This window comes from Salvelinus namaycush, chromosome 14 (assembly GCF_016432855.1).
Source record: "Salvelinus namaycush isolate Seneca chromosome 14, SaNama_1.0, whole genome shotgun sequence".
NCBI classification, from domain to species: domain Eukaryota; kingdom Metazoa; phylum Chordata; class Actinopteri; order Salmoniformes; family Salmonidae; genus Salvelinus; species Salvelinus namaycush.
In genome coordinates this window covers 10,103,166-10,121,675 of record NC_052320.1, presented here as the reverse complement: position 1 = coordinate 10,121,675, position 18,510 = coordinate 10,103,166, and the positions used below count along the sequence as shown (strand labels likewise).

Sequence of the window (18,510 nt, the reverse complement as noted above, 5' to 3'; positions counted from 1 at the left end):
ATATGTATTTTGGGATTCCTACTCTGTAAACGTCATTTGCCTGATGACACGCTAGTGGAGAAGGAGCGTCTCATTTTATACAAGCACATTTGTTTCCACATTTCCTCTCCTCGCCCCCTCCCCTTGATTACCTCTGACCTTTTTCAAAAGGAGGCGAGGAGATGACGGAGGAGAAGACGTGAGGAGTCGAGTAAAACCAATTGAGATTCTCCCCCTGTCTACCTGTGTCTCCTCTCTCAGAGGTGGTCACAGCCCTGGCCAGGTGAAGCTGCAAATTGTCTACTCAACAGAGGAGAACAGGCTGTTCATCACCGTCCTCTCCTGCAGGTCTGTCCTAAACTACAATACCCATAATGCACTGGATCAGCTGGTGGTTTACAGTACTTTGCCATATAGCCCTATAGCCTCTATAAATCATATACAGTACCAGTCAAAAGTTTGGACAGACCTACTCATTCCAGGGGTTTCTTTATTTTTACTATTTTCTAAATTGTAGAATAACAGTGAAGACAACAAAACTATGAAATAACACACATGGAATCATGTAGTAACCAAAAAAGTGTTAAACAAATCTAAATATATTTTATATTGGAGATTCTTCAAAGGAGCCATCCTTTGCCTTGATTACATCTTTGCATTCGCTCAACCAGTTTCACGAGGTAGTCACCTGGAATGCATTTCAATTAACAGGTGTACCTTGTTAAAATTTAATTTATGGAATTTCTTTCCTTCTTTTTAATTTTACCTTTATTTAACTAGGCAAGTCAGTTAAGAACAAATTCTTATTTTCAATGACAGCCTAGGAACAGGGGGTTTACTGCCTTGTCCAAGAGCTGAACGACAGATTTTCACTTTGTCAGCTCAGGGATTTGATCTTGCAATCTTTCAGTTACTAGTCCAACACTCTAACCACTAGGCTACCTGACGCCCGTTCTTAAAGTGTTTGAGCCAATCAGTTGTGTTGTGACAAGGTAGTGGTGGTATACAGAAGATAGCCCTATTTGGTAAAATACCAAATCCATATTATGGCAAGAACAGTGCAGTCAGAAAAACCATCAAGCACTATGATGAAACTGGCTCTCATGAGGACCGCCACAGGAAAGGAAGACCCAGAGTTGCAGAGGATAAGTTCATTACAGTTACCAGCATCAGAAATTGCAGGCCAAATAAATGCTTCACAGAGTTCAAGTAACAGACACATCTCAACATCATCTGTTCAGAGGAGACTGCAAATTGCTGCAAAGAAACCACTACTAAAGGACACCAATAAGAAGAAAAGACTTGCACGAGCAATCAGCATTAGACTGGTGGAAATCTGTCCTTTGGTCTGATGAGTCCAAATTTGAGATTTTTGGTCCCAACCAGCTTGTCTTTGTGAGACACAGAGTAGGTGAACAGATGATCTCTGCATGTGTGGTTTCCACCGTGAAGCATGGAGGAGGAGGTGTGATGGTGTGGTTGGTGCTTTGCTGGTGACACTGTCAGTGATTTATTTAGAATTCAAGGCACATTTAACCAGCATGGCTACCACAGCATTCTGCAGCGATACGCCATTCCATCTGGTTTGCGCTTAGTGGGACTATCATTTGTTTTTCAACAGGCCAATGACCCAACACACCTCCAGGCTGTGTAAGGGCTATTTGACCAAGAAGGAGAGTGATGGAGTGCTGCATCAGATGACCTGGCCTCTACAATCACCTGACCTCAACCTAATTGATATGTTAAGGATGAGTTGGACCGCAGAGTGAAGGAAAAGCAGCCAACAAGTGCTCAGCATATGTGGTAACTCCTTCAAGACTGTTGGAAAAGCATTCCAGGTGAAGCTGGTTGAAAGAATGCCAAGAGTGTGCAAAGCTGCCATCAAGGCAAAGGGTGGCTACTTTAACTTTTCTGCGCTACGGATACCGAATACGGGTTCACTTTCCTAAACAACCGCTGAATTGCAGGGCGCCAAATTCAAAAATATTCCTAAAAATATTTATAATCATGCAATCACAGGTGAAATATACCGAAACACAGCTTAGCTTGTTGTTAATCCACCTATCGTGTCAGATTCTGAAAATATATTTTACTGCGAAAGAAATCCAAGCTTTTGTGAGTTTAGCTTTCAATGCTATAACAGCTTAGCCTTATATTAGCTTGGCTAGCTTGGCCACGAAAGTAAGAAAAGCAATCAAATTAATTGCTTACCTTTGATAATCTTCGGGTGTTCCCACTCACGAGACTCCCAGTTACACAACAAATGTTCTTTTTGTTCGATAAATATTACTTTTATCACAAAAAAACGCCATTTGGGTTGCGCGTTATGATGAAAAAACAAAAGCCGTGTTCCGTTCGACAAATTCCAAAAAGTATCCGAAACGGTCGTAGAAACATTTAAAATGTTTTTTTATAATCAAACCTCAGGTTGTCTTTAACAAACATAATTGATAATATTTCAACCGGAGCATAACCTATTCATTAAGAGAGAAAATGAAAATGGTGAGCTCCTCCCGTGCGCGCAGGAAATATTCAGAGGACACCTGACCTCTTTTGAAACATCTCGCTCATTTTTCAAAATAAAAGCCTGAAACTATGTCTAAAGCCTGGTCACATCCTGAGGAAGCCATTGGAAAAAGAATCTGGTTGATAACCCTTTAAATGGAGGTTAGCTTCTTCTTGATAGGGGGCGCAATTTAAACATATGGCAAAATATGCGTACCCATTTTAAACTGCCTATTTCTCATCCCCCGAAACTAGAATATGCATATAATAGTCAGATTAGGATAGAAAACACTCTGAAGTTTCCAAAACTGTAAGAATTTTGTCTGTGAGTTAAACAGAACTTTTATTGCAGGTGAAAACCTGAGAAAATTTCAAGCAGGAAGTCGCACTAATTTTGAGAGCTCTGTGTTCCAAAGCCTTCCTATTGCATATGTGAAGTCTCATCAATAAGACCTCTTTTTCTATGTCTTCCCTAAGGTGTCAACAGCTTTTAGACGTAGTTTCAGGCCTTTATTTTGAAGGATGAGCTTGCAAGAGCACATTGAGTAAGTGGACAGGTGGGGGCTCTCCGGGTGAATCATGCGTAAATCTGAAAAGGTAGCCATTGTTTCTCTCGCTCTAGTGAGAAGCCAACAGTCCCGGTTGATTTATTATCGAATAGATATGTGAAAAACACAATGAAGTTGGATCAGAAACAACGTTTGACATGTTTATGTGGACATTATGGATATCATTTGGAATTTTTTTCGCCGTTGTCGCGAACGCTTTTTCCAGTGGATTCCTGGGTCATGACGCAACAAACAAACGGAGGTATTTGGATATAAAACATATCTTTATGGAACAAAAGGAACATTTGCTGTCTAACTGGGAGTCTCGTGAGTGAAACCAACCGAAAATCAACTAAGGTAAACGATTCATTTGATTGCTTTGCTGGTTGTTGTTACCGAGTTACCTGACGCTAGCTGTTCTTATTGTTTTGTCGAGCGATCGATACATTTACACAAATGCATGTATTGCTTTCGCTGTAAAGCATCATTTCAAAATCTGAGACGACAGATGGATTAACAAAAGGCTAAGCTGTGTTTTGCAATATTCCACTTGTGATTTCATGAAATTATATTTTATGATTACCCTCTGGCGCTAGGCTACGCTATGCTAGTCAGGGTTTTTAATGACAGAAAACCCGGATCCGGGATGGGTAGCAAAAAAACAGGCCAAGAAACAACGTTTTTTTAAAACAAATATCACGTCCGGGTTACTTTTTCTCAGGATTTCGCTTGCAGAATAAGTATTGTTTTTCTCACAGACAATATTTTGACAGTTTTGGAAACTTTGGAGTGTTTTCTATCCTAATCTGTAAATTATATGCATATTCTACGATCTGGGCCAGAGAAAATGTCCATTTACGTTGGGTACGTTATTTGAAAAAAAAAAATCTGACCCCTAGCGCTAAGAAGTTTTTAAAGAATCTTAAATATAAAATATATTTTGACTTGTTTAACACTTTTTTGGTTACTACATGATTCCATGTGTTATTTCATAGTTTGATCTCTTCACTATTATTCTACAATGTGGAAAATAGTAAAAAATTAAGAAAAACCCTTGAATGAGTAGGTGTGTCCAAACTTTTGACTGGTACTGTACATATTTGTTCGTTCATTGTCACGTTCCTGACCTGTTTTCTGTTGTTTTGTATGTGTTTAGTTGGTCAGGACGTGAGCTGGGTGGGAATTCTATGTTGTGTGTCTAGTTTGTCTGTTTCTATGTCCAGCCTAATATGGTTCTCAATCAGAGGCAGATGGTAATCGTTGTCCCTGATTGAGAATCATATATAGGAGGCTTGTTTTGTGTTGGGATTTTGTGGGTGTTTGTTTCCTGTCTCTGTGATTGTCTGCACCAGATAGGTCTGTGTCGGTTTTTGCACATTTGTTATTTTGTATTGTTGTTTGTAGTGTTTCACTTGTTCTTTATTAAACATGTTTAACACTAGCCGCGCTGCACTTTGGTCCTCTCCTTCACCCCTGGAAGAAAACCGTTACATTCATGTTGTTTGTTTTTTAATGTTATGTAAATGCATTCAGAATATTTGGGATTGTGAACCCATTGTTATATTGTATTTGAATGAATACATAAATATTCTTAAAAAAGAAAGAGAAAAAAGTTATCCCCATAAGACTGGTTCAATGGGCTATTGTTTGTCTACTTCCAGTATGTGATCATTGTGGTTCCTGTACCCAGTGGGCTTCCTGTACCCAGTGTATGACACAGTTTGTCATCCAGTTCTCTGTTTACCTCTAGGGGCCTGCCAGCTTGTGGGTCTGCTAAGGACAGCTCCGACCCATATGTCTCCTTTATCCTTCTGCCGGACAAGAACAGGACCACCAAGAGAAAGACCATCACCAAGAAGAGAGACCTCAACCCTGAGTTTAACGAGAGGTGAGATGGGAGTTGAGACTAGAGAGAGGGAATGTGTAGGGACAGGAGATTAGAGACGGGAGGAGACACCAGAAGACGAGAGAGAGGGAATGTTTAGGGACAGGAGGTTTTCCAGACCATGTAACTCTGGGCCCTAGTTATACCATAGTTAGTTTTGTGTAATACTAATATCTGATACTGTTTGCTAGCTTTTTGTATGTCTAAAGTCCTAGCCCTATGTATCATACTATCAGCTATACAGTAGTTAGTTATGTGTTATTACTTGCTCTGACTTTGCTGATAGCTAATTTATTGAGGAAAAGGGTATTTACTATGACTGAGATGTGGTTGTCCCACCTAACTATCTTATGACGAATACACTAACTGTAAGACACTCTGGATAAGAGCGTCTCTAGATGACTAAAATGTAAATGTAAAATGTGATAATACTATGTGTAGTAGTTATGTATAGTAATACTATGTGTAGTAGTTATGTATAGTAATACTATGTGTAGTAGTTATGTATAGTAATACTATGGGAACTAGTTGTGTAATACTATGGGTAATAGTAATGTGTAATACTACTATGTGTAAGAGGTGTGTAATAGTGGTGTGTAATAATACTATGGGTAATAGTAATTCTATGGGTAATAGTCATGTGTAATAATACTATGGGTAATAGTAATACTATGGGTAATAGTCATGTGTAATAATACTATGGGTAATAGTAATGTTTAACGGTTCTGTGTAATAATACTATGCATAATAGAAATGTGTCATAATACTGTGTGTAATAGTTATATGTTATAATACTATGGGTAATAGTAATGTGTAACGGTTCTGTGTAATAATACTATGTGTAATAGAAATGTGTCATAATACTATGTGTAACAGTTATATGTAATAATACTATGTGTAATAGTTATATGTAATAATACTATGTGTAATAGTTATATGTAATAATACTATGGGTAATAGTTATATGTAATAATACTATGGGTAATAGTAATACTATGTGTAATAGTTATATGTAATAATACTATGTGTAATAGTTATATGTAATAATACTATGGGTAATAGTAATACTATGTGTAATAGTTATATGTAATAATACTATGTTTAATAGTTATATGTAATAATACTATGGGTAATAGTTTTATGTAATAATACTATGGGTAATAGTAATACTATGTGTAATAGTTATATGTAATAATACTATGTGTAATAGTTATATGTAATAATACTATGGGTAATAGTAATACTATGTGTAATAGTTATATGTAATAATACTATGTTTAATAGTTATATGTAATAATACTATGGGTAATAGTTTTATGTAATAATACTATGGGTAATAGTAATACTATGTGTAATAGTTATATGTAATAATACTATGTGTAATAATACTATGGGTAATAGTAATACTATGTGTAATAGTTATATGTAATAATACTATGTGTAATAGTTATATGTAATAATACTATGTGTAATAGTTATATGTAATAATACTATGTGTAATAGTTATATGTAATAATACTATGTGTAATAGTTATATGTAATAATACTATGTGTAATATAAATGTGTCATAATACTATGTGTAACAGTTATATGTAATAATACTATGGGTAATAGTAATACTATGTGTAATAGTTATATGTAATAGTAATACTATGTGTAATAGTTATATGTAATAATACTATGGGTAATAGTAATACTATGTGTAATAGTTATATGTAATAATACTATGGGTAATAGTTATATGTAATAATTCTATGTGTAATGGTTATGTCTAATAATACTATGTCTAATAGTTATGTCTAATAATACTTTGTATAATAGCTATGTGTAATAATACTGTGGAGTAGTTATGTATAGTAATACTATGTGTAATAGTTATATGCATTACTACTATGTGTAATAGTTATATGTAATAATACTATGTGTAATAGTTATATGTAATAATACTATGTGTAATAGTTATATGTAATAATACTATGGGCAATAGTAATATGTGATACTACTGTGTAATAATACTATGTGTAATAGTTATGTCTAATAATACTATGTATAATAGCTATGTGTTATAATACTGTGGAGTAGTTATGTATAATAATACTATGTGTAATAGTTATATGCATTACTACTATGTGTAATAGTTATATGTGATAATACTATGTGTAATAGTTATATGTAATAATACTATTTGTAATAGTTATATGTAATAATACTATGTAATAATACTATGTGTAATAGTTATGTCTAATAATACTATGTTTAATAGCTATGTGTAATAATACTATGTTTAATAGCTATGTGTAATAATACTGTGTAGTAGTTATGTATAATAATACTATGTGTAATAGTTATGTGTAATAATTATGTAATACTGGTTATTTCATATATTCGTATCTGGCATTGTATGTCTTATTATTTTGTGCAGGTTTGACTTTGACTTCACTCTGGAGGAGTGCATGCAGAGAAGACTTGACCTAACTGTCAAAAACAACGTATCCTTCATGAGCAGGGAGAGAGAGCTCATTGGAAAGGTATTATTTGTGTAAAATCCTTAAATATACAGTACCAATCAAAAGTTTGGACACACCTACTCATTCAAGGGTTTTTCTACATTGTACAATAATAGTGAAGACATCAAAACTATGAAATAACACATATGGTAACCATGTAGTAACCAAAAAAGTGTTATATAATATATTTTAGAATCTTCAAAGTATCCACCCTTTGCCTTGATGACAGCTTTGCGCACTCTTGGCATTATCTCAACCAGCTTCACCTGGAATGCTTTTCCAACAGTCTTGAAGGAGTTCCCACACATGCTGAGCACTTGTTGGCTGCTTTTCCTTCACTCTGCGGTTCAACTCATCCCAAACCATCTCAATTGGGTTGAGGTTGGGTGATTGTGGATGCCAGGTCATCTGATGCAGAACTCCATCACTCTCCTTATTGGTCAAATAGCCCTTACACAGCCTGGAGGTGTGTTGGGTCATTGTTCTGTTGAAAAACAAATGATAGTTCCACTAAGCTCAAACCAGATGGGATGGTGTATCACTGCAGAATGCTGTGGTTGCCATGCTGGTTAAGTGTACTTTGAATTCTAAATAAATCACTAACAATGCCACTAGCAAAGCACCCCCACACCATCACACCTCCTCCTCCATGCTTCACTGTGGGAACAACACTTGCAGAGATCATCCGTTCACCTACTCTGCGTCTCACAAAGAGACGGCGGTTGGAACCAAAAATCTGAAATTTGGACTCCTCAGACCAAAGAACAGATTTCCACCAGTCTAATGTCCATTGCTCGTGTCTCTTGGCCCAAGCAAGTCTCTTCTTCTTATTGATGTCCTTTAGTAGTGGTTTCTTTGCAGCAATTCGACCATGGAGGCCTGCTTCACGCAGTCTCCTCTGAACAGTAGATGTTGAGATGTGTCTGTTACCTGAACTCTGTGAAGCATTTATTTGGGTTGAAATTTCTGATGCTGGTAACTCTAATGAACTTATCCTCTGCAGAGGTAACTCTGGGTCTTCCTTTCCTGTGGCGGTCCTCATGAGAGCCAGTTTCATCATAGCGCTTGATGGTTTTTGCGACAGCACTTGAAGAAACCTTCAAAGTTCTTGAAATGTTCCGGATTGACTGACCTTCATGTCTTTAAGTAATGATGGACTGTTGTTTCTCTTTGCTTATTTGAGCTGTTCTTGCCATAATATGGACTTGGTCTTTTACCAAATAGGGCTATCTTCTGTATACCACCTCTACCTTGTCACAGCACAAATGATTGGTTCAAACGCATTAAGAAGGAAAGAAATTCCACAAATTAACTTTTAACAAGGCACACCTGTTAATTGAAATGCATTCCAGAGTGTGCAAGTCTGTCAACAAGGCAAAGGGTGGGCACTTTGAATAATCTCAAATATACAATGTATTTTGATTTGTTTAACACTTATTTTGGGTACTACATTATTCCATGTGTGTTATGTCATAGTTTTGATGTCTTCACTATTATTCTACAATGTAGAAAATTGTCAAAATAAAAACCTGGAATGAGTAGGCGTGTCACAACTTTTGACTGGTACTGTATTTTCTCTAATTATTTATCCCATTTAGTTGTTCTAATGTAATATGGACTTCTCCATGTGATGTGAACTGTTTTTGTCGTTCTGTTTAGTTACAGCAAGATCTTGACCAGATAGACCTGGAGAATGGCGACACACAATGGTAAGTGACTTCCCATGTGCTACCTCTTCTACATTTGTTCATATTCATTCCACATGACTTTGATTGATAAGATCTCCTACTTTCTCAGGTACGATTTAGTAGAGGAGACCAATTAGATGAGAGGATGGCCTCACTTTCCTGCAGTGCAATGTTACTTTTACTGTTGCTTCTTCTGTATGGTTTATTTTATATTTTTATTCAGCTAATGCACAATAGGACCACCACTGAAGAATTGCTTATATTACCTATCATCCCAACAATATCACAATTTATCTGTAAATTGAATAATTTCAAATGATAGGTTTGGTTCGTCTTATTACCGTCTTACGTAGGCTCTGTAAGAAAGAATTCCTAAATTCTAGAATTCCTAATTCGAGTCTGAAAAAGTGTTCTTTAGAATCTTTTGTCTGAGTAGATATTTGATATGAAGGCAACTATGTCGCTCCTAAAGGAATCTATCTTGAAAAGCACAAAGTATTTTATCAACCCCATAGTTCAGAAAATGTAGCAAAAATCCTAAAAATTTTAAACCTTCAGGTATTTTGAGTTCTCATCACTTCAGTTCTTATTTACTACAAAAGTAATTGTTCTCAGAGGGTACTTTCTTACTTTGTTGCATTGTTTCATTTGTTTTATTGCAAAACTATATCAACCATCTTGAGATAAGTGTTTGAGTGTTAATTGAGACCAAGGCTCAACATACTGAGTAACGGGTACCGGTAGATATGATGATGAGGGTGCTGAAATGTTACCCTGTAGTTTCAGAGCGTTTATGTGCCATCATGGATGTTTACAATCCTGAAGTTATTACTTTTATCTTTGTTAAAAAAAACTTTGATTTAATCAATCCTTTTGTTACACTGTTTTTCTGTTGCTAATTTTGCCTTATATATTCCAACACTGTGTAATTTTTGAGAAGATTGAGAATGTTTATGATCTACTGATTGTGTTCATTCTGTTCCAAATGAAGAAGTTTTGTATGTTTTATCAGATTTATTTAAAAGCAGATTTTATAATTCAGGAAATGTGTTAGGGAATGACCCAGACATCACATTTGCCACTGAAAACACACTCTAGCTGTACAGTAATGCACCGTCTGAATCACTGTGCTTTTATTTGATAAAGAGAACATTATATGTGTAGAAATTAAATATGTAGCTGTATCATGAATGTGTATGTTCACAGTCCAAGACAGCATTGTGTCATATACAGTATGTTTGTGTGTGATTGAATGTGTTTGTTGTGCCAGTAGTGGCCTGAGTTCTGCAATAAGTCAGTCAATCAGTCATGTTACAAGTTGTGTGTTACAAACTTAGACAAGAGTGCTGTTTAGTCCAGGACTGGACTTAATTTGTGTCCAGGTCGCCTGCTCTGGAAGAAGTGAGCTACTTTTGTGGCAAGGAAATGTTCATCCCCCACTGTCATTTCACTGCCAAGGCTTGTTAAAATACTTGAAAATGTTTGTTGGCAAAATTTTTTTTTAAAGTAGAAAACATGTTGTATAAGAGCGAGAGTAGAGAGAACAGCTCCTGCGCTTTCACACATGCATAACAATCGCCACATGTCTGTGTCGTCGCACTTTCATTAAACGTTTGCACTTTCAAAATCCCAGTCTGTTGGTCTTCTTTATGCTGGGCGACAAAACAAAACAAATGTCAACTTTTTTTAATCTTCTGATAAATCAAGATGATCCCAATCTTCCCTCGTCCTGTTACTCACCTCTTCGGACAGACATTACCTTCGTACCAAATGACACCCTATTCCCCATATACCCATATACAGCACTACTATTGACCAGAGCCCTATGGGAATAGGGTGCCATTTGTAACGCAATAAATATCTCATAAGATTAGCGGAAATCTTGTATACCACTTGTAGACTACACTGAAGATTTATTGGCGTTAATGTCAAGCGATAAATACATTGTGTATGTGATGTATGCATATTGTTGGCGCTGTAGTCATGATTAATGAACATTCATTGTCTAACCACCAGGTGGCAATAAAGTGCTGATACCAAATCTACCCATATGTAGCAGGGCCTTTCTCAACTATAACAGATGTGAGTGAGTAGCAGAGAGAGAGAACGTGATTGAAAAGCCAACGGATCAATAGAGAGGGCTTTCCTTTGAAGACAGAGGCGGGGCAATGGCAGACACTCTGCCTTCTGAGTGGAAGCAACATCGAAGAGTCTTCCAGTCAGGATCACACAACGATAATGAATGGAAAGGCATCGTAGCCAAGAAAATTCAGCTCAGCAACTAAGTAGCCTTGCTTTAGGTTGGATTATTATTGAAAGAAGAATTCACAGAAAGAAATGGAAATGGATTGGCCGGGTAAATCGGAGACCATTCTTTGGAACAGAAAACAATTGTATCCTCATTGTTACTGTTGAGATTAGGTTCCGTTTAGAGTAAATGACATATTAGTGTTCTTTACAAATGCAAAAGTAGCAGTTATTTTTAATTGAGACAGAATGAAACTGGTGTGGTGTAAACTTTTGATTTAAACTGAAACGTTTGAAACAGAAGCGGCTGTGATTTGGAATAACGCACTGGTGCATTTTGGAGGAACAGAGGGCACTTTCCACTTTTGGAAAAACTCTGGAATAACGTCGTAAGAAGGAACTTAATTTATTTTACTTAAAGGATACATTACTTATTTTAACCATGGGGAATATTGAGAGTGTGGATGGACAGTCGGACAATATGAAGCATCATATAATGCCGTTGAAAGTGCCCATTCCTGACCAGTCGGAGTTGGAGGAGAGATTTGCTTTAGTTTTGGTAAGTGACTGTTGCCTCAGATAAATGTTTGAATTGAAATGGCTTCTGGGTTTGGTTTCCTGTGTTCCAGACTGTCACAGAGGGGCCATATCAAACTTCAAAAGCGCACAATTAACATAAAAAAACATGAGGCTACCTACTGATCTGTCATGCTGACGTGATACAGTGTAGACCATTTATCATGAGTCCAGAACATATTACCTACCATATGGTAGGCTTTAAGAAGATGTGTGACTTTTTCCTTTAAATTAGTGGCCTTAAGTTTATTTTGATTAGGTGAAACAGCTCACACAAGCAACACTTATTTTTTAATTAAGATATTCCTTTTATCATATGGATCAGTTGTTTGGGTACCCCCAAACAGGTTTCTAACATCAGTAGCACAGGGAAAACAAGAAAATACAATTTATCTAACACAAATGGTTAATCAAGACAATACATATTTCTCAGCCTAGTGCACTGTGGTCTACAGTAAGACAGTGGATCTGTTTATATAGTCTCGTGTGTCCTTGTGGAAAGAAATATGTCATCATAATAGTGAGCAAAACTAAACTATCCCACTTTTCCTTTATTCCGCTGTAATGATATAGTTGCTGATACCGGTATTCTAAATTGGCAGATCCATTCTGTCCCACCCCCATCTGCTTTCTGTTTCTCCCCCTCTCGCTCCTGCGGTTCTTTTGTTTCCAAAAAGTCAGCTCGAGGCTTTGGGCTAATTTACTGAAGTCTAGGGCCTTGTGCAAGAATTGGCTCGTTTTCAGAGTAACATTTCACTTTTATTATCAAACCTTTAATGACACGTATATGGCCCAAATTCTCGTTATGGAATTCCCTTTTTTTAATTTAAAATTTATGCACAGTCGCTTTCAGATCATTCGCTGACAGATTCCAACAACAACATTTTCTGAATTCCCCTAAAACTCCCACACCCGTGAGATCGTAAAAGAGAACCACCCCATCTCCTCTATTGCTCTGCTCACCATCTTCGCATGGTTCACCATCCATCTTCGCATGGCTCACCATCTTGGCATGGCTCACCATCTTGGCATGGCCCATCTTGCAGGCTTGAGTTGTGCTGGGGCTTTGTGATGCTGTGTAGCCTACACAATCAAAACACACTTTACCCATTCAGCGACACAGTTTAAGTGTCAAATGTGTCTGTCATCCTAAATCAAGAGACTAAGAACATGATGCACTATTATGAACCCTAAAAAATAAGTTGCTGGACTTTGTTTTTATTGGAATGGAATACCTTGGATTCCAGAAAATAGTGGACATCCGGTGATGGATAGTATAGCACAATAATCCCTGTAATGTAAATTATGAAATAGAGGGCTATATGCCTTCATTATGGTTTATAATATATTTATAATGACTTTAACACACTTTAATCATAATAAGATTTGTTATTGTGACAAACTCTCACCACCATTGGAATATTTTTCTACATAGCTGTGTCAATAGCAGAGCTATGTGCAGTGGTTATGCAAATTGTATTTTTATATTTTTTATATTTTTATTTCACCTTTATTTAACCAGGTAGGCAAGTTGAGAACAAGTTCTCATTTACAATTGCAACCTTGCAACCTTGGCCAAGATAAAGCAAAGCAGTTCGACACATACAACAACACAGAGTTACGCATGGAGTAAAACAAACATACAGTCAATAATACAGTAGAAAAATAAGTCTATATACAATGTGAGCAAATGAGGTGAGATAAGGGAGGTAAAGGCAAAAAAAGGCCACTGTGGCGAAGTAAATACAATATAGCAAGTAAAACACTGGAATGGTAGATTTGCAGTGGAAGAATGTGCAAAGTAGAGATAGAAATAATGGGGTGCAAAGGAGCAAAATAAATAAATAAATACAGTAGGGGGAGAGGTAGTTGTTTGGGCTAAATTATAGATGGGCTATGTACAGGTGCAGTAATCTGTGAGCTGCTCTGACAGCTGGTGCTTAAAGCTAGTGAGGGAGATAAGTGTTTCCAGTTTCAGAGATTTTTGTACTTCATTCCAGTCATTGGCAGCAGAGAACTGGAAGGAGAGGCGGCCAAAGGAAGAAATGGTTTTGGGGGTGACCAGAGAGATATACCTGCTGGAGCGCGTGCTACAGATAGGTGCTGCTATGGTGACCAGCGAGCTGAGATAAGGGGGACTTTACCTAGCAGGGTCTTGTAGATGACCTGGAGCCAGTGGGTTTGGCGACGAGTATGAAGCGAGGGCTAGCCAACGAGAGCGTACAGGTCGCAGTGGTGGGTAGTATATGGGGCTTTGGTGACAAAACGGATGGCACTGTGATAGACTGCATCCAATTTATTGAGTAGAGTGTTGGAGGCTATTTTGTAAATGACATCGCTGAAGTCGAGGATCAGTAGGATGGTCAGTTTTACAAGGGTATGTTTGGCAGCATGAGAGAAGGATGCTTTGTTGCGAAATAGGAAGTCAATTCTAGATTTAACTTTGGATTGGAGATGTTTGATGTGAGTCTGGAAGGAGAGTTTACAGTCTAACCAGACACCTAGGTATTTGTAGTTGTCCACATATTCTAAGTCAGAACCGTCCAGAGTAGTGATGTTGGACGGGCGGGCAGGTGCAGGCAGCGATCGGTTGAAGAGCATGCATTTAGTTTTACTTGTATTTAAGAGCAATTGGAGGTCACAGAAGGAGAGTTGTATGGCATTGAAGCTCGTCTGGAGGGTTGTTAACACGGTGTCCAAAGAAGGGCCAGAAGTATACAGAATGGTGTCGTCTGCGTAGAGGTGGATCAGAGACTCACCAGCAGCAAGAGCGACATCACTGATGTATACATAGAAGAGAGTCGGTCCAAGAATTGAACCCTGTGGCACCCCCATAGAGACTGCCAGAGGCCCGGACAACAGGCCTTCCGATTTGACACACTGAACTCTATCAGAGAAGTAGTTGGTGAACCAGGCGAGGCAATCATTTGAGAAACCAAGGCTATCGAGTCTGCCGATGAGGATGTGGTGATTGACAGAGTCGAAAGCCTTGGCCAGGTCAATGAATACGGCTGCACAGTATTGTTTCTTATCGATGGCGGTTAGGATATCGTTTAGGACCTTGAGCGTGGCAGAGATGCAGCAATGACCAGCTCTGAAACCAGATTGCATAGCGGAGAAGGTATGGTGGGATTCGAAATGGTCGGTAATCTGTTTGTTGACTTGGCTTTCGAAGACCTTAGAAAGGCAGGGTAGGATAGATATAGGTCTGTAGCAGTTTGGGTCAAGAGTGTTCCCCCCTTTGAAGAGGGGGATGACCGCAGCTGCTTTCCAATCTTTGGGAATCTCAGACAACACGAAAGAGAGGTTGAACAGGCTAGTAATAGGGGTTGCAACAATTTCGGCAGATCATTTTAGAAAGAAAGGGTGCAGATTGTCTAGCCCGGCTGATTTGTAGGGGTCCAGATTTTGCAGCTCTTTCAGAACATCAGCTGACTGGATTTGGGAGAAGGAGAAATGGGGAAGGCTTGGGCGAGTTGCTGTGGGGGGTGCAGTGCTGTTGACCGGGGTAGGGGTAGCCAGGTGGAAAGCATGGCCAGCCGTACCAGCCATATCTTATTCTTACATTTGAAGGCAAAGTTCCTTATCATTATTTCAAAACAAACTGTCCTCAAACCACATCTCTCCAAACCACCAATTTAAGAATCCAAACAAAAAAATACTAATTCTCTTCATTCCACCATGAATCAAAGCATTGTTTCTGAGCCAATATGGCTTCTGCTGACCATGTCAGTAAGTCCTGTTAAACCTCTACAAATGTGTTTTCGCACAAGTGTTTGTCCAGTGTTTCCCACTTATATGATCAACCTCTCCACATCACACCACACCCAGCCTGAGTTTAGCGTCTGTGTGTGGACTTTACAGTAACATTTTTGGCATGTCCCAGAAACACTGCAGCTGGTATCTTCTTGGTATGATGCTCTACTCTACTCTACCAGGATACTCTTACAGCTAATTACTGAACCAATCAACATCTCTCCTGAGAATGCCTGTCTCTTTTATATACTGTACTATGTAACTGTATCATTCCACCTATAGGGACATGACTGTCTCTTCAAGACTCTCTGTTACACTATATTAGAGGTCGACCGATTAATCGGAATGGCCGATTAATTAGGGCCGATTTCTAGTTTTCATAACAATCGGAAATCGGTATTTTTGGACACCGATTTGGAAGATTACATTTTTTTAAATTATTAAAAACTATTTTTTACACCTTTATTTAACTAGACAAGTCAGTTAAGAACACATTCTTATTTTCAATGACGGCCTAGGAACGGTGGGTTAACTGCCTTGTTCAGGGGCAGAACGACAGATTTTTACCTTGTCAGCTCGGGGATTCAATCTTGCAACCTTACAGTTAACTAGTCCAACGCTCGAACCACCTGCTTTACATTGCACTCCACGAGGAGCCTGCCTGTTACGCGAATGCAGTAAGAAGCCAAGGTAAGTTGCTAGCTAGCATTAAACTTATCTGATAAAAAACAATCAATCAATCATAATCACTAGTTAACTACACATGGTTGATGATATTACTAGTTTATCTAGCGTGTCCTGCGTTGCATATAATCGATGCGGTGCGCATTCGCGAAAAAGGACTGTCGTTGCTGCAACGTGTACCTAACCATAAACATCAATGCCTTTCTTAAAATCAATACCCAAGTATATATTTTTAAACCTGCATATTTAGTTAATATTGCCTGCTAACATGAATTTCTTTAAACTAAGGAAATGGTGTCACTTCTCTTGCAACAGAGTCAGGGTATATGCAGCAGTTTGGGCCGCCTGGCTCGTTGCGAACTGTGTGAAGACTATTTCTTCCTAACAAAGATAGCCAACTTCGCCAAACGGGGGATGATTTAACAAAAGCGCATTTGCGAAAAAAGCACAATCGTTGCACGACTGTACCTAACCATAAACATCAATGCCTTTCTTAAAATCAATACACAGAAGTATATATTTTTAAACCTGCATATTTAGCTAAAAGAAATCCAGGTTAGCAGGCAATATTAACCAGGTGAAATTGTGTCACTTCTCTTGCGGTCATTGCACGCAGAGTCAGGGTATATGCAACAGTTTGGGCCGCCTGGCTCGTTGCGAACTAATTTGCCAGAATTTTACGTAATTATGACATAACATTGAAGGTTGTGCAATGTAACAGGAATATTTAGACTTATGGATGCCACCCATTAGATAAAATACAGAACGGTTCCGTATTTCACTGAAAGAATAAACGTTTTGTTTTCAAGAAGATAGTTTACGGATTCGACCATATCAATGACCTAAGGCTCGTATTTCTGTGTGTTATTATGTTATAATTAAGTCTATGATTTGATAGAGCAGTCTGACTGAGCGGTGGTAGGCACCAGCAGGCTCGTAAGCATTCATTCAAACAGCACTTTCGTGCGTTTTGCCAGCAGCTCTTTGCAATGCTCCAAGTATTGAGCTGTTTATAACTTCAAGCCTATCAACTCCCGAGATTAGGCTGGTGTAACCGATGTGAAATGGTTAGCTAGTTAGCGGGGTGCGCGCTAATAGCGTTTCAAACGTCACTCGCTCTGAGACTTGGAGTAGTTGTTCCCCTTGCTCTGCATGAGTAACGCTGCTTCGAGGGTGGCTGTTGTCGATGTGTTCCTGGTTCGAGCCCAGGTAGGGGCGAGGAGAGGAATGGAAGCTATACTGTTACACTGGCAATACTATAGTGCCTATAAGAACATCCAATAGTCAAAGGTATATGAAATACAAATCGTATAGAGAGAAATAGCCCTATAATTCCTATAATAACTACAACCTAAAACTTCTTACCTGGGAATATTGAAGACTCATGTTAAAAGGAACCACCAGCTTTCATATGTTCTCATGTTCTGAGCAAGGAACTTAAACGTTAGCTTTCTTACATGGCACATATTGCACTTTTACTTTCTTCTCCAACACTTTGTTTTTGCATTATTTAAACCAAATTGAACATGTTTCATTATTTATTTGAGGCTAAACTGATTTTATTGATGTATTATATTAAGTTAAAATAAGTGTTCATTCACTATTGTTGTAATTGTCATTATTACAAATAAAGACAGAAAAAAATCGGCCGATTAATCGGTATCGGCTTTTTGGTCCTCCAATAATCGGTATCGGTATCGGTGTTGAAAAATCATAATCGGTCGACCTCTACACTATATACAGCGCATTCAGAAAGTATTCAGACCCCTTGACCTTTTCCACATTTTGTTATGTTACAGCCTTATTCTAAAATTGCTTAATTAAGTCGTTTTCCCCCATAATCAATCTACACACAATACCCCATAATGACAAAGCAAACACATGTTTTTATACAGTACCAGTCAAAAGTTTAGACACACCTAATCATTCAGGTTTTTTTCTTTATTTTTACTATTTTCTACATTGTAGAATAATAGTGGAGACATCACAACTATGAAATAACACATATGGAATCATGTAGTAACTAAAAAAGTGTTAAACAAATCAAAATATATTTTATATTGGAGATTCTTCAAAGTAGCCGTCCTTTGCCTTGATGACATCTTTGCACACTCTTGGCATTCGGCTGTGACGT

The 18,510-nt window shown here is 37.9% G+C and overlaps 2 protein-coding genes across 2 annotated transcripts in view; both read left to right on the top strand.

Annotated features, from left to right (window-relative positions):
* LOC120058820 (extended synaptotagmin-1-like) overlaps positions 1-10,607 on the top strand; it is a 48,395-nt gene extending 37,788 nt beyond the window's left edge. Inside the window, exons 27-31 of the mRNA XM_039007552.1 lie at positions 151-327; positions 4,783-4,920; positions 7,341-7,446; positions 9,085-9,134; positions 9,223-10,607. Of these exons, the coding sequence (XP_038863480.1) occupies positions 151-327; positions 4,783-4,920; positions 7,341-7,446; positions 9,085-9,134; positions 9,223-9,250 (499 nt within the window). The 3' untranslated portion in view covers positions 9,251-10,607. The remainder of the gene's footprint in view (positions 1-150; positions 328-4,782; positions 4,921-7,340; positions 7,447-9,084; positions 9,135-9,222) is intronic.
* Positions 10,608-11,349: 742 nt separating this feature from the next.
* Positions 11,350-18,510, top strand: part of LOC120059111 (formin-like protein 3) — a 77,411-nt gene continuing 70,250 nt past the window's right edge. The window contains exon 1 of the mRNA XM_039007922.1: positions 11,350-11,919. Coding sequence (XP_038863850.1) covers positions 11,803-11,919 — 117 coding nt within the window. The 5' untranslated portion in view covers positions 11,350-11,802. The remainder of the gene's footprint in view (positions 11,920-18,510) is intronic.